The sequence below is a fragment of the Balaenoptera ricei genome, chromosome 12 (assembly GCF_028023285.1).
Source record: "Balaenoptera ricei isolate mBalRic1 chromosome 12, mBalRic1.hap2, whole genome shotgun sequence".
Lineage (NCBI taxonomy): Eukaryota > Metazoa > Chordata > Mammalia > Artiodactyla > Balaenopteridae > Balaenoptera > Balaenoptera ricei.
Window position 1 is genome coordinate 33,934,036 of NC_082650.1, and position 22,586 is coordinate 33,956,621.

A 22,586-nucleotide genomic window follows, 5' to 3' on the forward strand; every position below is an offset into this window, starting at 1 on the left:
AAGAAAAAACAAGGTTCTGATGAACCTAGGAGCAGGACAGGAATAAAGACATAGACGTAGAGAATGGATTTGAGGATACGGGGAGGGGCAAGGGTAAGCTGGGACGAAGTAAGAGAGTAGCACTGAGATGTATACACTGCCAAATTTAAAATAGATAGCTAATGGGAAGCGGTTGCATGGCACAGGGAGATCAGCTCGGTGCTTTGTGACCACCTAGAGGGGTCGGATAGACAGGGTGGGAGGGAGACGCAAGAGGGAGGAGATATGGGGATATATGTATATGTATAGCTGATTCACTTTGTTATAAAGCAGAAACTAACACACCATTGTAAAACAATTATACTCCAATAAAGATGTTAAAAAAAAGTGATCCAAATAAGGAAAAAAATGAATTATGGATTTTATGTATGTGTTATTCCAATATATTTCAAGTGCTCTGTATATTCCAACTGGAGTTGAAATAAGCTGGGGATTTTTTGGAGGAAGCCACATAAACCTCATTGTATTGAGGCACGTTCACCTTGTTGCTCCAGGTACTAACTGGCTCCATGTTGGTCAATGCAAGAACTATTTTTAGAGGAAGGAAATCTGAAACCCCCATAAATTATTTCCCTAAATCTCTATTCAAAACCAATACAAATTAGTGATACCCTGATGCTTCTCCTTAAGGGAGCAACTCCAAGGGTAACTGAGAAAGGCTCATTCCTCATTTCCATCCCTGCATTTCCACACAAACTCACACATGCAATCATGCCATACTGTGAACAATATCACATCAAAGAAGGTTCTCAGAAACAGTTTTTCTACACAGTGTTGGGTTTGTTTCTTCATTCTCCGGTATTTGAAATTCTAAGGATCACCATAATGTCAGGTGATATAAAGAGGGAGAAAAAATTCTGTCTGTATATATAAAATTCTGTCACATAGGAAATGAAAATAATGTCAAAGCTCTACACACAGTTTAAAGGAAAAAAAGGTGTCTTCAAGAATTAATGATGGCTGCTCCAGGGAATTTATACAAGCCTGCCATGTTTCAAAAGCAGAATCAAAGTGAACCTAAGTTCCAACTGAGTTGCAGTCCTGAAGAGCTGGGAAGCATTGTAGTAAAAAAAAAAGAGGAAATCATATGTGAATAACTTAAACGTCTCTGTATGAGGAAACTGAAGCAAAAATTACTATGGTAACTATGAACATTATTTAGCAGTCTAGTGACAATCCAAAGAAATTAAAAGCAATAATCCCAGTCACAGAAAGGGGAGAGTCTCATATAACAGAAACACATTTACTACAATTTTAATTCTAGGAACCCTAAAGCAGTGCCATCTATACAGCCCCATTCTTGTCAATATTATCAATGTGATTCTCCTCTCCCAGCTGCTCCTTTAACCATCTATAATTTAGTGACAGCTCAAAGTTTATTTGCTAAACTCAAACTCACCCACAGATTCGGTCCACCAAAGCCAATCATGTTTCCTGTCAGAAAAGTAAGTCTCTTTCTTCAGTTAGAAGGAGTTAGAATGTCTGATACGCTTTCCCTAAATAACTAATGATCTGTTCTTCTCCAGGGTTTGGGAAAGCTGGAAATATCTGAACAATGAGCCAAAAGGAGGGTCATCAAAATCACCAGGAGTACTTGTTTAACATATACATAGAGTTTCCTGAGCCTTTCCCAAACCTACTGAATTAAAAACCCTGGTCCCAGAAATAGCTATCTTTCAAATGTCCCCAGTGATTTGCAAGTAAAGCCAAGTTTGGGAGGAGCCATGGTTGCAATCATAGTTCACAGTGGTGCCTCCAAGTGGTGGTTCTTGCTAGCAGTTCTAAATAGCATCCAGGGGCAAGTGCTTTCAGCAGAGGCAGCATTTGGGCTGATAGCAACTCTGGTTGGAGTTGGCTCCCTGTGGCACTGCTGGAGAGGTACATGTATGCAGCCGTACCCACCAAAGTTTTTGTCTTTGGCTGCCCTCAAAGTAATGGAGGCCCCCTGCGGTCTGTTACTTCATACTACACAACTATTCTGGAGCTTAGGATCATTCTCTCAAGGCAAGGCAAGCAGGGTTCCTGCTGAGCCCTCTCTTGGCACTGCTGACACAAAATCGACTTTCTAAAATGACACTCTTGGAAAGTTTTGCTCAAAGTCTCCTTCTGTTTACACCCTGGATAACAACATACTAGGCCATACTATTATGACCATTGCCTCCATTGCCCTCTATTATTTTTCCTCTGCCAGTCCTGAGACTTGATTATCTCATAGCTCAGTAAATTTCTCTTCTCCCTTTGGGTGCAAGCCCAGGATGCTAGCCTGCAAGACTACTCTCCTTCTTGGATGCAGTTGAACCCAGTCATCTGGGGGACTGGGTATGTGCCCTATACTACCCTTCTGGTGAATCCACATGAGTAACATTTGTTGATCTCTTGCAGGCAATGTGAGGTGGAGGACAGAGAATGGACCAAGCTAGAGGGTGGAGGCCAAAAAGTGGGGGTGGCTGTAGCAACAAATAAAACTGAAGAAATAAGCAGAGATGATGCTGTTAAGACTCAAGAGGTCAGAAGGAAAGGCTAAATGGTCTCCAGTGATAATATGGACAGAGGAGAGTGCTGAAGTTTGGATACAGATGCCAAAGTCAAGGCTATGATATCCTTGAATTCCTAAGGTATTCACCTAAGGTATCTTTCAGCTCTAAAATGATGTACTTTTCACCTGAAATATGATATTTTGGAATGTTCCAAAAGTTATGGCACATGTCTCCAAAACTCTACAGACAAGTGACAATGTAATAAACCTTAGACTCAATAGATTTGATGTTAGTCACAGAAGACTATTTTCTATTAATGTTCTATACCTATAACATAAACATTATTACTTAATTAGTGTGTTATAATTGAGACATGTTTATTTCATAATGCCTTGCTGCACAGGTGAGTCTTGAAAATACTCTGCTCTTATTTTTCTTATTTTCTGACTTAAATTTATATTTAAAGGGTATTGTGAAGATCTGGAAGCAAATGATCATTCAATGCTTAGTCAAAAATATACGTTTCAAATCATGGTGAATATTTAGATACTGTTGTCTAAAATAAAATCCTATCTAGAAGACAGTAAAACTTATAAACCAATAAAGAGGAAATAGACAGGAGATGTGCATATAAAAATAAATATGAGTGATGCAATAAGAAAGTTGTTTCACCTCTGTGGTATTCTTCCCCTAAACCCAGTAGCCCAGTCTAATCATGACTCAAAATGACTAACATGTTACAAAAAACTTGACCAGTACTCTTAAAAGTGATCAAGGCCAAGGAAAACAAGAGAAGATTAAGAAATTGTCATGGATTAGAAGAGACTAAGGGGACACAATGATGCAATAAATGCAATGTAGTATCCCAACTTGGATCCCAGAAGAGAGAAAAAAAGACATTAATGATAACATTAATGAAATCTGAATAAATCTGTGGTTTAGGTAATAGAGTATCAATGTTAATTTCTTATTTTGACAAATGAATGGTAATTATGTAAGATATTATCCTTAGTGGGAGCTGGGTAAAAGGGACATGTGGATTCTCTGTCCTCTTCTTACATTTATGTAAATTTAAAATGATTCCAGAATAAAAAGGTTTTAAACAGTGCATATGAGACTATGCTTCTGTTTATAGCAAATTATATAATTAGTGCTAACACTGTCAATGATAACAACTAGACCAACTGGACAAAATATATAAAAACATTTATGTAAAGCCATATGACAGCTATCAAGAAGATAAAGAATCAACTTCTCAATATCAAGGAGAAGACTGATGTCTATAGAGATAATTAGTGTATTGTGACAGCTTTTGTCCTGTGGGCATTTCCCTGTTCAGAAGACATGGCTCAGAGACTGAGCAGTGCTTTGACAGTCTTGCTGTACTAAGAGGACAAAAGTTGGATTCCGGAACTTGTATGGGTGAGACTTAGGTAAATTCCACACACTTTAGTTTGGACTTCAAAGACAGGAAGCCTAGAATGGAGATAAACTAGAATTAAATCAGCTGTCATGGGAGTTCAGCACAGCTTTGAGGCATCTAAGTATCCCAGAAATTGGATTAAGATGATCCATATTGCCATTGCCTGGCAGAAGTATCAGAAAATCCTCATAAGGTAAAGATAATTTTTTAGGCCTAAATTATTTCTACACACACTTTTTTCAAATACAACATCTGATATGCAAAAATAATCAAGAATGTGAGGATATAAGACAGCATAAGAAAGAATCAGCAAATGAAACAGAAATAAAATATATTCACAAAGGCCAGATATTAGAATTATAAAATAAGAACTCAAATAATTGTTACTTTATGCTCAAGGAGATAAAAATAGAATATTGAAAATTTGAATATAATTTTATTATTAAAAATTCAATAGATATATAAAATTTTGATATAAAACTAGATACTAAACTATTTTAAATGAGCCAAAGAGAAATTCTAGAACTGAAAAATATAATACATGAAATTAAGAATCTTATGATTGGTTTCAACAGTAGTTTTTACATAGCTGAAGAGAGACATCATGAACTGGAAGTAAGTAAGAAGAAAATATCTAGAATGAAGGACAGAAAGCCAAAAGGATGACTACAAATAAAAGAGAGTGTAAGATGCATAGTGTATACTGTGAGAAGTTCTAAATTATTCTAAACCGTATTTATAGAAGAGAGATAATGGGGAAGGAGCAATATTTGGAGAGTTAATGGCTGAATTAGTTCTTGAACTGATGAAAGACATCACTCTGCAGATATACCAACCAAATAAATCCCAATCCAGAAAATAGAAAGCTATCACCTATAGCAGCACTGCCCAATAGAACTTTAGGCAATGACAGAAATGATCTATTCTGTGCAATCCAGTGTGGTAGCTGCTAGTCACATGTGGCTATTGAGCACTTGAAGTGTGGCTGTGCAACTGAGAAACTGAATTTTAATTTCATTTGAATTAATTGAAATATAAATTTAATAACCATATATGTCTAATAAAGATTGTATTGGGCAGTGCAGATCTGGAGCATCATAGTAAAACTAGTGAAAAACAAAGATAAAAATCTTTAAAGAAATAAAAGACTTTACAAAGGACAATTATTAAATAGTTACCTTTTCCACATAAACAATGGAAACCAGAAGACAATAAAATATGCCAAAAAACAATAAGAAACCTACAACTCTATACCCAATAAAAATATCCTTCAACAATGGAGGTGAACTCTTGTTATATGCCTAGTTTAACTCATAGGGCATATTGGAGATGAATTTGCATATTGCCTTTGAAACTTTTGAGATATTAAGAAACTTTTGTTTCTGTTTCCCTGTACTCTGAGAATTCATCTTCTCAATGTGGCTCCTTTGGCTCACCCAGAGGGACGTTACCACTTTCTATACACACTTCTGCTGTGGCATTTATACTATCATTTTGCATTTACTGGTTTACACGTTTGGTTTTCTTACTTGAATGTCACTTCTCTGGGAAGTTTTGAACATAAGCACCTAGTAATTAGATTTCAGATGGTACTCAAAAGTGAATCATTTTAAAACAAAAATTTAATGATAGTAAGATTTATTTCATAGTCACTTGTCTGGGAAATATTGGAGACAAGCATCCAAAAATTTAAAATATCCCCACATGCTATATTGTAGTTGATATCCAAAACTATTACTTTAGAACTGAAAGATACCTTAGGACAATTTATATATAAAACTAATTCATGTATTAAAGAAATTCAAACTCAGAGATTAAGTGACCTGCCCAACATCCCACAAAAACTAGAGCCAGAAGCAGACCCAGTCTTCCAGTCCCATGTACATTCTTCTATATCATGATATCTCAGGATTAAGAATCTTTCTACTTTTATGGATCCAGCATATCTATCTCTATATCTCTTCTAAACCATTTTTTGAGTTTAGCTATTACCAACTTTTAAAAAAAATCGACTTCCAGTCTTCAGTCTGAAAGAAACACTAACCTAGGAGTCAGGGGACCTGGATTCTTATCTCAGCTTTGTCACCAGTGGATCTGGGAGTCTTGGGAGAGTATCACCTACCTTTGCTGGACCTGTTCATTCCAAAAAGTAATACGTTTCACAGCATGAAATATAAAATGAAGCAGATATTCTAGGAGAGGTCTGAATTTAATTCATATCCTTAAATACTATCATTCTGCATCAAATATTTTGAATTTACTTTCTGTTCCTCACCTCATCCACTTTCCAATGAGAGAAAAATAGACTTAAAAAAGCATGTCGCAGTGAAAGTTGAATAAGTTGTTCTTAAAAGTCACCATCAATGATTAGTTTTTAGTGAATGTCTAATACAGCATAGTCAGTTAAACACAAACAAATAGAATGTCTGTTTGTTCCATTTTGGCAAGTTGACACGGTCTAAAGGATGGAGAACCACCATCATTGTAGGGAGAGCATGCTTCGGGGATATACATGTAACTTGTATGTTACATATCTATCTGGGTACATTTTACATTGTTCAACAAATTTCTGAATTAGACCATTTTTTTAAAGGTAAAGAATAGCTTTATAAATATTAGATAATTATTGGTTCTGGGTAAACACTGGATCCAGGAGAAAAATAATACAAATTCAACTCGAATATAGTCTCTCTGCACTCCTCTCTACTCCCATATCCTCAGGCCAATCTGGCCAGGAATTTGGATGCCTCTGGGCACAAAGCAGGTTGAACAGCTGTTTGACTCACTGCTTTTGACTCCTTGTCGTTTGGCAGATTGGAATCACTGCTGAGAGCACCATTTGGAATTTTTTTCACCCAAAACTGATATTTTTGAACATGAAATTGAAATATAGCGAGGCACTGGTACACATTCATAGAATAATAGTGCCAAAAGAGAGTGTGACAGATTTATGTCAAAACTCTAACTTGCCCCAAAAGTGTTTAAAGAGATAACCCTAGATTGGTTGAGGTGGGCATGATAGTGCATGAATATGGATTTTCTGAAACTGTGAATATAAAAAATGATACCAGCTTCAGGTGTGTGAACTGGTGAGGAGAGAATATCAGACATGAATATAAATAGAGATGTATACAAACAGGTAGGAAAAAAAGAGCTAGGCCGTATATACTGAAGGGAGACTGATTAGGGAAATATAACTAGAGAATCCAAAAGAGTCACTAAGTCTAGGTTTGGGTATTTGAGAGGAGGCTACTACTACTACGACTACGACTACCAACAAAAACAACAGTCTCAACAGTTGTTGTTGTTATTATTATAACAACAGCAACAAAAATAGTTAATGTTTACAAAGCAATAGTGTATACATCTGTCAGCACTGTTCTAATGTTTTAAACATAATAATTCATTTAATCTTCTTGACAATCATAAGAAATAAGAACTATTGTTATTGTTTCCAATTTATGGGAGATGAAACTAAGGCACAGAGAATTTAAGTCACTGATTCAAGATCACACAGCTGGTAGAGGTGGTTTGACTCTGTGGCTGAAAAGCAATGCATGAATCTAAAATCTTACCCATAGGAAAAAAATGCTATGGAGAAATTGAACACTTTTGAATTAAGCATATAATAAGCAAAGCCTGAACAAAGGAAAGAAACCCCACTGCAGCACTATGTGATGACAGCAAAAAAACATACAAAAACTGACAAAATTTCCTTCTCTTTAGGTCCTTCAGGTGAATTATATTTCTTCCCAAATTTACCTCTTTTGTCTCCATCTTCAGACCAGAGTACACACAGATCTAAGCCTTCTTTTAAGGTCTCAATCCTCCTCCAATAATTAGCAAACCACAGTGTTAGAAAAGTCTCTTTATATTTAAAATTAATCACTGACTTTCCAACTTAAGCCCATTTCCTCTTCTCTGATCTTTATTGGAAACGGGAGATAACAAACTAGAGGAAGGCAGTTAAAATTCTAATCACTTTCAGTTTTTCCTTTTTATTTAATAAGTTATTTAAAATGTACTTCTGCTAAATCCTATTTTAAAATCTCCCTGACATTAATGACTGATATATTCAAGTTTTCCTGACAGGCCTATTTGGCCACCTTAAATGTACTGAGGGTGAGTTTTCTCATCTTACCTCTCCGTTTTCTAAGGGGTGTATCTTGGAATAAAATGAAGTGCAGATGACCTCATCGTCTTTGGCGTATGATGGTGGTCCAGTGCGGGGATAAATATTGTAGAGGGTTAGGCACTCTGTGTCCGTCACAGCATGATACTGCCAGGGCTTATAATCAACATCATCAAGTGAGCGTTCCAAAATCCAGTTTCCAGGCCGAGGGGAATTAGCTGCTTTCACAATCACATACGCAATCTGGAACACCTGGGGAAGAGTGACAACAACAACATGTAACTCTGAATTCCAAAGGGTTCTCACTATTACATATCAAATATAAGGCCTACCTAAGGTTACAATAGATTTTATTCAGATATTATTTTCCATAACCCTATTTTATTCTCTAAAAATATTTTTACTGTTACATATTCATATTTCATACCTTTTGGCTAAGATGAGATGTTCTATTTTGTGGATTTTAGTTCTCTAATAACTCATTAACATCATTTCACGTAATTTTTGAAGTTCTATTATAATCACAATCAGTTAAAGCATTTATTACATACCAATTTACTCACCTTACTCTGTTGGAAATTATAATATATGAGTTAGAAATTCCATGTGTGGATAGTGCTTGATAGATTAGAAAACAGTTACTTATGTCACCTAATCCTCAGACAAGTACCATCCATTACTGTGGTACAGCAAAAACAACATAGTGATTCAGAGGCACAATCTTGTATTCAAATTGTGGACCCAGCATTTCTGTGACCTTGGGCAGATTATTTTACTTTGTCAACTCCTAGCTCCCTTTTCTGCAAATTAGGGTCAATAATAAGTACATTAAGTACACTACTGAGAGACAATTTAGATTAAATGAGATAACATATGCAAAATACCTAGCAAAAGGCTTGGCTATAAATACTCAATAAATGTCATTTCCTTTACATCCCCAAATAGAAAATAACAGAGAGGAAATTCTAGTACATGCAGACAACTGTTTGAAACTGGAACATATTCAATGAAGGGCTTCTGTACCTTCTGTATAAGAGGTAAACATGTGTTAAAGAAAAGGAAAGTAAAGGCATCAAGTGACTGTAAGTCAACAGAGTGACAACTGAGGGGAATATGGCAATCCTCTATGTTCAAATCTACATAATATTTGAAGAGGTAAAAAATAAATATTCTGGATATTTTGTGATGGTCCATGTGTGTCTTTACCAATTCAATCCAAAAGTCCAAAAGAACAATGCACAAACATTACCAAATGACATTTATTTGCAATGTCCTGGGTAGAAAGGTAGATACAAGCTAGTTTAAGTTATTGTCCCACCGTCTATGAATTGATAATATATTGTAATAATGATATATATAATGAGTACACTAATAATAAAGCAGTGGTATATGTTCTTTTTAGTAAATTCAGTGAGGTACAGGGAGCTTGTCAACCCTAAGCTCTGGGTGATTGGGGTCATTGAAAGGATACAACTGAGGACAAATCTGCTAAAATGTGATTAAAGGGTCTGCTTAGAAGGGAGCTTGAAAGGAATGTTCTGAAAATAAACCTTATTTGCTACATAGTTTTGACATGAGACTTTCAGGAATACATCTACACTGTCTATGGTAAACTTTAAGGGACTGAATTTAAAAATACGAAAGGTTGATATATAAGATATAAAACAGGAGACCTTCAAGATGGCGGAGGAGTAAGACGTGGAGATCACCTTCCTCCCCACGAATACATCAGAAATACATCTACATGTGGAAAAACTCCTACAGAACACCTACTGAACGCTGGCAGAAGACCTCAGAATTCCCAAAAGCCAAGAAGCTCCCCACGTACCTGGGTAGGGCAAAAGAAAAAAGAAAAAAAAGAGACAAAAGAATAGGGATGGGGGCTTCCCTGGTGGTGCAGTGGTTGAGAGTCTGCCTGCCAATGCAGGGGACATGGGTTCGAGCCCTGGTCTGGGAAGATCCCACATGCTGCGGAGTGGCTGGGCCCGTGAGCCACAATTACTGAGCCTGCGCGTCTGGAGCCTGTGCTCTGCAACAAGAGAGGCCGCGATAGTGAGAGGCCCATGCACCACGATGAAGAGTGACCCCCGCTTGCCACAACTAGAGAAAGCCCTTGCACAGAAACGAAGACCCAACACAGCCATAAATAAATAAATAAAAACAAATTCTTAAAAAAAAAAAAAAAGAATAGGGATGGGACCTGAACCTCGGGGAGGGAGCTGTGAAGGAGGAAATTTCCACACGCTAGGAAACCCCTTCACTGGCAGAGACGGGGGGTGGCAGGGCGGGGTGGGTAACTTTGGAGCCACGAAGGAGAGCACAGCTACAGGGGTGCAGAGGGCAAAGTGGAGAGATTCCCGCGCAGAGGACCAGTGCCGACCAGCACTCACCAGCCTGAGAGGCTTGTCTGCTCACCCGCCGGGGCAGGTGGGGGCTGGGAGCTGAGGCTCGGGCTTCAGAGGTCAGATCCCAGGGAGAGGACTCGGGTTGGCTGTGTGAACACAGCCTGAAGGGGGCTAGTGTGCCACAGCTAGCTGGGAGAGAGTCCACGAAAAAGTCTGGAACTGCCTAAGAGACAAGAAACCATTGTTTCGGGGTGCGCGAGGAGAGTGGATTGAGAGCACCACTTAAACGAGCTCGAGACGGGCACAAGCCGCGGCTATCAGCACGGACACCAGAGCCGGGAATGAAACGCTAAGGCTGCTGCTGCAGCCACGAAGAAGCCTGTGTGCAAGCACAGGTCACTATCCACACCTCCCCTCCTGGGAGCCTGTGCAGCCCGCCACTGGCAGGGTCCCGTGATCCAGGGACAACTTCCCTGGGAGAACACACGGCACACTTCACGCTGTTGCAACATCATGCCGGCATCTGCCACTGTAGGCTCGCCCTGCACTCCGTACCCTTCCCTCCCCCTGGCCTGAGTGAGCCAGAGCCCCCTAATCAGCTGCTCTTTTAACCCCGTCCTGTCTGGGTGGAAACAGAGGCCCTCAGGAGACCTACACACAGAAGCAGGGCCAAATCCAAAGCTGAACCCAGGAGATGTGCGAACAAAGAAGAGAAAGGGAAATTTCTCCCAGCAGCCTCAGGAGCAGCGGATTAAATATCCACAATCAACTTGATGTACCCTGCATCTCTGGAATACCTGAACAGACAACAAATCATCCCAAAATTGAGGCGGTTGCCTTTGGAGCAACTGTAGACTTGGGGTTTGCTATATGCGACAGACTGGTTTCTGGTTTTATGTTTATCTTAGTGTAGTGTTTAGAGTTTATTATCATTAGTAGATTTGTTTATTGATTTGGTTGCTCTCCTCCTTTTTTTTTAATGTATAGATATATATATGTTTTTCCTTTTTCTCTTTATGTGAATGTGTATGTGTATGCTTCTTTGTGTGATTTTGTCTGTATAATTTGCTTTTACCATTTGTCCTAGGGTTCTGCCTGTCCTTCTTTTTGTTTTGTTTTGTTTTGTTTAGTATAGTTTTTAGTGATTGTTATCATTGGTGGATTTGTTTTTTGGTTTGGTTGCTTTCTTTCTTTTTTCTTTTTTTTAAATTACATTTTAATTTTTTTAATTTTTAATAATTAAAAAATTCTTTTATTTCATAACTTTATTTCTTTTTCTTTTATTTTCTCCCTCCCTCCCTCTCCTCTCTCTCTCTCTCTCTCTTTCTCTCTCTCTTTCTTTCCTTCTTTCTTCTCCCTTTTCTTCTGAGCTGTGTGGCTGACAGGGTCCTGGTGCTCCGGCTGGGTGTCAGGCATGTGCCTCTGAGGTGGAAGAGCTGAGTTCAGGACATGGGTCCACCAGAGACCTCCCAGCTCCATGTAATATCAAACAGCAAAAGCACTCCCAGAGATCTCCATCTCAACACTAAGACCCAGCTCCGGACTTCCCTGGTGGTGCAGTGGTTAAGAATCCGCCTGCCGATGCAGGGGACACAGGTTCGAGATCTGGTCTGGGAAGATCCCACATGCTGAGGAGCAACTAAGCCGATGTGCCACAACTAATGAGCCTGTGCTCTAGAGCCCGCAAGCCACAACTACTGAGCCTGCATACCACAACTACTGAAGCCCGTGTGCCTCGAGCCCATGCTCTGCAACAAGAGAAGCCACCACAATGAGAAGAACGTGCACCACAATGAAGAGTAGCCCCCACTCTCCACAACTAGAGAAAGCCTGAGCACAGCAATGAAGACCCAATGTAGCCAAAAATAAATTAAAAAAAAAAAAAAAAAAGACCCAGCTCCAATCAACGACCAGCAAGTGACAGTTCTGGACACCCTATGCCAAACAACTAGAAAGACAGGAACACAACCCCACCCATTGGCAGAAAGGCTGCCTAAAATCATAATAAGATTACAAACACCCCAAAACACACCACTGGACACAGTCCTGCCCACCACAAAGACAAGACCCAGCTGCATCCACCAGAACAAAGGCACTAGTCCCCTCTACTAGGAAGCCTACAAACCCACTGAAACAACCTTAGCCACTGGGGGCAGACACCAAAAACAACAGGAACTACGAACCTGCAGCCTGCAAAAAGGAGACATCAAACATAGTAAGTTAAGCAAAATGAGAAGACAGAGAAACACACAGCAGATGAAGGAGTAAGGTAAAAACCCACCAGACCAAACTAATGAAGAGGAAATAGGCAGTCTACCTGAAAAAGAAATCAGAGTAATGATAGTAAAGATGATCCAAAATCTTGGAAATAAAATGGAGAAAATACAAGAAACGTTTAACAAGGATCTAGAAGAACTAAAGAGCAAACAAACAATGATGAACAACACAATAAATGAAATGAAAAATTCTCTAGAAGGAATCAATAGCATAATAACTGAGGCAGAAGAACAGATAACTGACCTGGAAGATAAAATAGTGCAAATAACTACTGCAGAGCAGAATAAAGAAAAAAGAATGAAAAGAATTGGGGACAGTCGTAGAGACCTCTGGGACAACACTAAAACCACCAACATTCTAATTATAGGGGTCCCAGAAGAAGAAGAGAAAAAGAAAGGGACTGAGAAAATATCTGAAGAGATTTTACTTGAAAACTTCCCTAATATGGGAAATGAAATAGTCAATCAAGTCCAAGAAGCACAGAGATCCCATACAGGATAAATCCAAGGAGAAACACGTCAATACACATAGTAATCAACCTATTAAAAATAAATACAAAGAAAAAATATTAAAACCAGCAAGGGAAAAGCAACAAATAACATACAAGAGAATCCCCATAAGGTTAACAGCTGATCTTTCAGCAGAAACTCTGCAAGCCAGAAGAGTGACAGGACATATTTAAAGTGATGAAAGGGAAAACCCTACAACCAAGATTATTCTACCCAGCAACGATCTCATTCAGATTCGACGGAGAAATTAAAACCTTTACAGACAAGAAAAAGCTAAGAGAATTCAGCACCAGCAAACCAGCTTTATAACAAATGCTAAAGGAACTTCTCTAGGCAGGAAACACAAGAGAAGGAAAAGACCTACAAAAAGAAACCTAAAACAATAGAATTCAAGACTCAAATCAATAGAATTAGAAATAAAAAAGGAGAAGTAACAACTGACACTGCAGAAATACAAAGGATCATGAGAAATTACTACAAGCAACTATATGCCAATAAAATGGACAACCTGGAAGAAATGGACAAATTCTTAGAAAAGCACAACCTTCCAAAACTGAACCAGGAAGAAATAGAAAATACCAACAGACCAATCACAAGCACTGAAATTGAAACTGGGATTAAAAATCTTCCAACAAACAAAAGCCCAGGACCAGATGGCTTCACAGGTGAATTCTATCAAACATTTAGAGAGGAGCTAACACCTATCTTTCTGAAACACTTCCAAAATATAGCAGAGGGAAGAACACTCCCAAACTTATTCTACGAGTCCGCCATCACCCTGATACCAAAACCAGGCAAAGATGTCACAAAGAAAGAAAACTACAGGTCAATATCACTGATGAATATAGATGCAAAAATCCTCAACAAAATACTAGCAAACAGACTCCAACAGCACATTAAAAGGATCAAACACCACGATCAATTGGGGTTTATTCCAGGAAAGGAATGCAAGGATTCTTCAATATACGCAAATCAAACAATGTGATACACCATATTAACAAATTGAACAAGAAAACCCATATGATCATCTCAACAGATGCAGAAAAAGCTTTCGACAAAATTCAACACCAATTTATGATAAAAACCCTCCAGAAAGTAGGCACGGAGGGAAGTTACCTAAACATAATAAAGGGCATATATGACAAACCCACAGCCAACATCGTTCTCAATGGTGAAAAACTGAAACCATTTCCTCAAAGATCAAGAATAAAACAAGGTTGTCCACTCTCACCACTATTATTCAACAGAGTTTTGGTAATTTTAACCACAGCAATCAGAGAAGAAAAGTAAATAAAAGGAATTCAAATCAGAAAAGAAGAAGTAAAGCTGTCACTGTTTGCAGTTGACATGATACTATACATAGAGAATCCTAAAGATGCTACAAGAAAACTACTAGAGCTAATCAATGAATTTGGTAAAGTAGCAGGATACAAAATTAATGCACAGAAATCTCTTGCATTCCTATACACTAATGATGAAAAATCTGAAAGAGAAATTAAGGAAACACTCCATTTTACCACTGTAACACAAAGAATAAAATACCTAGGAATAAACCTACCTAAGGAGACAAAAGACCTGTATGCAGAAAACTATAAGACACTGATGAAAGAAATTAAAGATGATACAAACAGATGGAGAGATAGACCATGTTCTTGGATTGGAAGAATCAACATTGTGAAAATGACTATACTACCCAAAGCAATCTACAGACTTAATGCAATCCCTATCAAACTACCAATGGCATTTTTCACAGAACCAGAACAAAAAATTTCACAATTTGTGTGGAAACACAAAAGCCCCTAATAGCCAAAGCAATCTTGAGAAAAGAAATGGAGCTGGAGGAATCAAGTTCCTGGACTTCAGACTATACTACAAAGCTACAGTAATCAAGACAGTATGGTACTGGCACAAAAACAGAAATATCGATCAATGGAACAGGATAGAAATCACAGAGATAAACCCACGCACATATGGTCACCTTATTTTCGATAAAGGAGGTAAGAAGATACAGTGGAGAAAAGACAGCCTCTTCAATAAGTGGTGCTAGGAAAACTGGACAGCTACATGTAAAAGAATGAAATTAGAACACTTCTTAACACCATACACAAAAGCAAACTCAAAATGGATTAAAGACCTAAACGTAAGGCCAGACACTATAAAATTCTTAGAGGAAAACATAGGTAGAATATTCTATGACATAAACCACGGCAAGATCCTTTTTTACCCACCTCCTAGAGAAATGGAAATAAACAAAAATAAACAAATGGGACATAATGAAACTTAAAAGCTTTTGCACAGCAAAGGATACCATAAACAAGACAAAAAGACAACCCTCAGAATGGGGGAAAATATTTGCAATGAAGCAACTGACAAAGGATTAATCTCTAAAATTTACAAGCAGCTCATGCAGCTCAATATCAAAAAAACAAAAAACCCAATCCAAAAATGGGCAGAAGACCTAAATAGACATTTCTCCAAAGAAGATATACAGATTGAGAACAAACACATGAAAGGACGCTCAACATCACTAATCATTAGAGAAATGCAAATCAAAACTACAATGAGGTATCACCTCACACCAGTCAGAAAGGCCATCATCAAAAAATCTACAAACAATAAATGCTGGAGAGGGTGTGGAGAAAAGGGAACCCTCTTGCACTGTTGGTGGGAATGTAAATTGATACAGCCACTATGGAGAACAGTATGCAGGTTCCTTAAAAAACTAAAAATAGAACTACCATACGACCCAGTAATCCCACTACTGGGCATATACCCTGAGAAAACCATAATTCAAAAAGAGTCATGTATCACAATGTTCATTGCAGCTGTATTTACAATAGCCAGGACATGGAAGCAACCTACATGTCCATCGACAGATGAATGGATAAAGATGATGTGGCACATATATACAATGGAATATTACTCAGCCATAAAAAGAAACGAAACTGAGTTATTTGTAGTGAGGTGGATGGAGCTAGAGACTGTCATACAGAGTGAAGTAAGTCAGAAAGAGAAAAATAAATACCATATGGAATCTAAAAAAAAAAAAATGGTTATGAAGAACCTAGTGGCAGAACAGAAATAAAGATGCAGGTGTAGAGAATGGACTTGAGAACACAGGGAGGGGGAAGGGTAAGCTGGGATGAAGTGAGAGAGTGGCATGGACATATATATACTACCAAATGTAAAATAGATAGCTAGTGGGAAGTAGCCACCTAGCACATGGAGATCAGGTTGGTGCTTTGTGACCACCTAGAGGGGTGAGATAGGGAGCGTGGGAGGGAGATACAGGAGGGAGGAGAGATGGGGATATATGTATATGTATAGCTGATTCACTTTGTTATAAAGCAGAAACTAACATACTATTGTAAGGCAATTATATTCCAATAAAGATGTTAAAAAAAACATAAGACAGGTGGCTCTGATGCTGGTCTTTTGAGATCTTTACTAGGATCTGAGCATTTCTGTGTGCACTAAGGGGAGAATCACGAGCCATCATATGACTGAAAGTAGGGATGGTATTTGCGTCTTAGGCACAGTTGTGTAAATACTGGTAATTAAAATACTGAAATACTTCTGTAGTTGGTAAATCACTGCTGCCCAAGCCTACCAAATGCCTCCTCTCTCCTGAGATCATCTGGTTAACCCTGGGATAGCAAGGAACAGCCAAGACATCGTCTCTGATTAGTCTGGGCTTTGACTAATTCTACTTTATTGACTATCACTCCAGATGGGAAATATTATGAATTTATATTTACAAAGGTATATAGATAAGTGTAATTGCAGATATACACACATATATGCATATGTGTCTATAATTATTGGAATAGACTTAGACATTTTGGGGAAGTGTAGATATGGACATCTTAAAGCTGTGACCTATGGGGTTTGGCAATCAGGAGTCAAAGAGATAAGAAGAGCTTTTAAATTTCATCTAATAACCTGCTATATTAATTGCATTAACATAAATGTCTTGGTTTTTAATAAAGTTATTTTTAAAATAAAGAAATATTTTTAAAAGTATTGAAGAAAGGACAAGAGTAGGAGTAAAATGGAATATACTCTAGCAATCATAATCTAAAGTATTTGCTACTTCTGCATTTTTTTAGGTGTTATTCATAAGAAATTATTTCTCTTAGACACTCTGTATTCAATAACTCATACACATGGAACCTCTTTTAAAAGGAATTCACTGAAGGACAAACCTATTGATTAATCTGATAGAACAGAGAGATATTTGATTCTATTAAAAATCTGAAATACCCTGGTCCTAATTTCTGGTAATCCTAAATTATTAGTGACAAAGTCTATAAAATGATAAAGAATATGAATAAATAAATTGTGAGCTCCTAAAGGGCAGAGATGCTACAATCCTTATTATAATTCTTTTGAAATAGTGTGCATTCAATATTTATTAGTTTTAACTGAATAACCAAAATCATTGTAACATGCTTCCATGTTACTTCTACTAGCTTAACACTTTCTTTTCTGTTTGTTAGAGCTTGAATTTCAGTCAACCAGCATATTTTGGCACTTGTAGGAACTAAGACATACATTGCTTGTATGTTCGTCCTATTACATCTCTATGAGTTGAAAAAATTTCTTAAACTCTTTTACCCTCTGTTTCCCAGTGTTTCTTTTCCAAAGTCAAAACCATGGAAAGATAATGAATATAAAATACTGTGTGGTCTTTGGAAAAAAGAATCTATATAAATATTTTAAATTAGCAAATTTCTATCCAGAAAAAAGAATGCACAGATATTTTCTTAGTGGAAAACCAAAAGAGAAATATCAAAGCATAATTAGAGATCACAGGTACAAATGAGAAAAATAAAGATACACTGATGCATGGATAAAGTACTTTGTTTAGAAACAACTCAGCAAGCAAATATAGGAAAAGGCCAAATTGTCTTGGAGCTACAACATGGATTTATGACTTAGGAGCTTCTGTGCTGGCTTTGGAATAATAGATGAAATCCATGAAAAGAAGTTATACTAGAAACCACACAGACTCTTTCTATAATTCAACATAACAGCCTACATTAAGTGACATGGAAAAGCAGTCATTGCCTTCGAGAATATGTCACCCCATTTCAAAACAATATCTTTCTTTCATTTATTTTCTATGGATTCTTTCACATTTCATGCAAAATTAATTAAATTAGTTAGCATGTAGTATTTTGAATAAACTTTTAAAAATGTGGTAGACAGCATTATTGGAAAACACAATGAATAGAAGTATTCTTTGAAGGCGTCAGGCAAAGACTATGAAAATTCTAATAGTGATTTTCTAAGTATGCCAAAATTTTAATGACTTGAATAGAATAATTCTCTAACGTACTCATGCTACTTTTATTAACTCTGTCTTGTGTTTTCAGTATAGAGGCTCTTCAAAATCAGTAGTTATAAAACCTTATTTCCAGATGGAAAAAACCCCAATCTGTATGGGGTGCAACAAGGAAAGCAAACACCTCATTATAAGTACAAAAATGCTATGATGGCTAGGCTTCTATAAACCGTAGATCTCAATACACAATACCCAAATTTTTGGAGGGCACATTTTACAAAGTTGGTGGCTAAAAAAAAAAAATCCCAAATAATTTTTGAAATAATACCAAATGTTTGATATTTTACTGTAACAAAGAGAACTTTCTATTACATATTCCATTTGTGCATCACCTAATAAAATATCATGTAATTATAATCATATGTCACTGATGTAGCATTAAATTAGATGTTCCTAGAGTATTAAGAACCTGATCTCATTTAGGGTGGAAATGAAGAATACAGTCTTTCTGAAGAATCCTTCAGTCTCAAAGTAACAAGTAACATGCAATGACCATCATATGCACTGATGCTTTCCCATCTTTTTCACATTATAGGAGGAGACCTCACAGCCTGAAGTGAACAGCTTAGGAACTTTGGCCACTCTAGATACTGTCCTAGGATAGAATATACATTAGCTCACCTGTAATCCATGTGGGTAAGTCTGACCTCCAGAACCAATTTCTAGCACATGCATTGCTGGGTCTGAATTTTTGAAAAATATTCTCTGCTATGACTCTCAGGAACCTACTTTATCCCAGTTCTTTTGTCCTCAGAGGAATCATGGATCTAGGAAAATGCTGCCAAAGAGTATTGTGTTTTGGAGATTTTAGTGATACTTTTGAGTGTCACTGGCACACAGTTAAGAGAGCCAGGCCAAAGTAGGACTCCTTAATGATGTAACAAGGACAGAGGACCTCCATTTCCTATAGGCTGATCCCCCATGAAAGCCATAAAACTATTAATGAAGGCCACTCTCTGTGGAAGATGGTACTTCATCTTTCTCATAGAACTTGACCTGAATTACTCTCTTCCATTTCTTGTTTCCTAATTTGTCAAGAAAAAAACACATGGCCATCTAACTTCTGCCCACTGATAAGCTCTGCCTCCCTCCCCCCGTTGCTATCTGTCTGTGAACTTCCTATAGCAAATAGGTGTTCACATAACAAAATTGCTTAATTGTGAAAGAGGCTTTGTAATATTCTACTACCTGCTCTTGCCAATGTTATGGATTTAAACATTTCCACAAGCTGTGATGTCATCTCTAATATGTTTTGAACACTCCTGTGTATTCTTAGTTCTAGTATATGTTTGTCAAATACTCTTATTTATTCATATAGGTATGTTGGCTTTCAGAAAGCAATGAGAGTTATACAATATCAGAACCTGAAAGGATCCTTGGAATCATGAGTTTCAAGCTTAGTACCCACTAGAATAATCGGAGAAGCCTTATAGAAATGTGTGCATGTCTCTGTGTTGGAGTTGATAGATGGAGTTCATGTGGTTACCTGATCTTTCACCTGAGACCTAAAAAGAGGATAAATAAATAAATAAGAAACCAATAACAACAAAGATAAGAGGATGAGGAGGGTTCAGTATTTTTCTGGAAGGTCCATGAGAGTCAGCTGAGGAGGGAGAGGAGAGATCATGGCCTAAAGTACTCAGTACTTGCCCTGGGTCAAGTCCAGCAGAAACTCACAAAGGCAGGTCTGACCAGAAGCAGGGATGAGAAGCAGGGCTGAATGTAGGAAACTCATGGAAATTCTGAGTTTAATAGAGGCTTCATTCAAAGATGCGCCCCACCCAAGCACATGTAACCAAATTCTTACTCCCCAGCAAAAACTTCTGAGCAATCACAGAAAACAAGTGGCTCATTATAATCTTAAAAATTATCTGAAGAGATTATTATACAGATTTTGAAAATATTATTACTGGACTTATTGGATCAAATTCCAACAATAGAAGCTTTTAAATGATGCTTTAAACTTAAAAAAAATAACCTACAAATAACTCTAATTATTACTTTTTGAGTGAGTTTTATGTCCCTTGTAAATTTACACTTACTTCAATAAACCTAGAATAATGTGGTGGGGAGTCCAGAAGGATAGCTCCTTGCCTGCCTGTGCTTTCAGACAAATTCATTTACAATGATTTCAAAGATGGAAGTGATTTGTGATTGTCACTCAGTTATAATGTGCAGCCCATTTATTCTCCTCCCCCCAAGTGTATACTATAATTGCTGAGTGTGAATTTAGCGAGTTGCAGGGAGGCAAATGTGCCATTTCACCTCAGGGTAAGTGGCTCCCGAGTCGCCAGAGGAACAGAAACACTCTGCCCACAATTAAAACAGATTTTTTATACTCACATTAAACTCATGTAAAGTTTATACATTTGAAAATGAATTACTCTACCACTCCAGAATTTCTAAGAAATAATAATCTCTCTGGATGACTAATGATAATCCTTTGAAGATAAAATGTTCAATTGTTTGTTGAAAATTTTTTTAAAGGGTTTTAATCAATGTCGAACTACTTATGGGAAAGTATTTGAAGGACTGCTCCACCTCACTATGCAAGGAAGAAAATCTCAACTTCTAGTTCTGAAAAGTAACAAGAGTTACTTTTTCTGCTCTCTCTAAGTTAATACATAAATCTAAAGCAATTTAATTTCTTATTAAAATATTAGGTTTATTTTCCCCCTAAAGCTGGACAAGTTGATTATAAAGTTGATTTGGAAAAATTAACAAGAAAGAATAGCCAAGAGAACCTGAAATGAAAGAACAACAGATGCAGGGATGTATTATTAAATGAAAAATAATCAACGTAGAGAATATTCAGTTATACTGGATGCTGCTGTTTACTAAGAGGGCCTTTTTTGAAATGATGCATCTGTGGTGGGACTAATGGTCATCATGGCCACTAACGTCCCCAAAAGAGAGAACACAGCACCATCTATAAAGTAATCGTGCCAGAAAAGTGAACCCAAATCAGAGTGGGTCTCTACATTTTTAACTATCAGTTTACAGGAAATGAGGTATCCAAGGAGCATGAAAACAGCACCACAGGAATACAATTAGCAAAATCCAGAATGGGAGAACCTTTGCTAGACAAACCATATGGCTTATTCCAAAAATAAATGGCAAGAAAATAAAAAATAATGAGGTTATAGATTAAGAAAGCTTAAGAAATATCAAATAAATGCAGTATGTAACTTCAGGTGCATCCTGATTCAATCAGCTGTTTAAAAAATTTGGAGGCAAATGTGATGAATTTTAATACTGACTGAATATTTGCTAGTATTAAAGAAGTAGTAGTAAAAGTATTAATTTTTAGGTGTGACAGTGCTTTTGTTTACAAAAGAGCTGTATCCTTCAGAGATACATACTGAATTATAGAGGAAGTAATATGTGTGGAATTTGCCTCCAAATAATCTGGGGGGTGGGGTGGGGTATGATAAATGTAGAATTGAAACAAGAAGGGCCACAAGTTAATTCTTACAGGTGGGTGTTGGTTACATGTGGGTCTAGGATATTCTTCTCCATACTTTTGTGTATGTTGGGACATTTTCATAATCAGAATTTTTAAAAAGATTACTAATACATCTCATTTTAATAAACAAATGATTCTCTTTTACATAATGATTTTAACACTATTGGTAATTCAGTGCTTGCTCTTAAAAAGCAAATATTTAATGCATTTTCTTTATTATCTTGATAAATGGTTAACTCTGCTTCATGCTGTGGAGACATTGCATTCTGAGCTCAAGAAATATATCTTAATTCTTTCAAATTAATTATCAACTCTAAAGGGCATTGCTGGTCCAAAATGTTAGTCCCATCTTAAGAAAACTAGGAACATGAATAAATGGAATCCAAATGGCAATGAGTAAGGTCCTCCCTCAGCTTACTAATGCATTTAGTACTCTATGCTTCATTAAGTTGCTATCATTTTTAACAATGTTAGCTGCAGGTAAAATTCAGACAAGCATTTTCCTTCTCTTTAGCACTGCCCTTGACATCTGTTCTCTCCTCACATATTTCTCTCTTATCTGAAACAATCT

The 22,586-nt window shown here is 37.2% G+C and overlaps 1 protein-coding gene across 1 annotated transcript in view; it reads right to left on the reverse strand.

The window, feature by feature from the left end:
• Positions 1-22,586, reverse strand: part of LAMA2 (laminin subunit alpha 2) — a 623,785-nt gene that overhangs the window by 399,924 nt on the left and 201,275 nt on the right. The window contains exon 4 of the mRNA XM_059941243.1: positions 8,081-8,323. Within this exon, the coding sequence (XP_059797226.1) occupies positions 8,081-8,323 (243 nt within the window). The remainder of the gene's footprint in view (positions 1-8,080; positions 8,324-22,586) is intronic.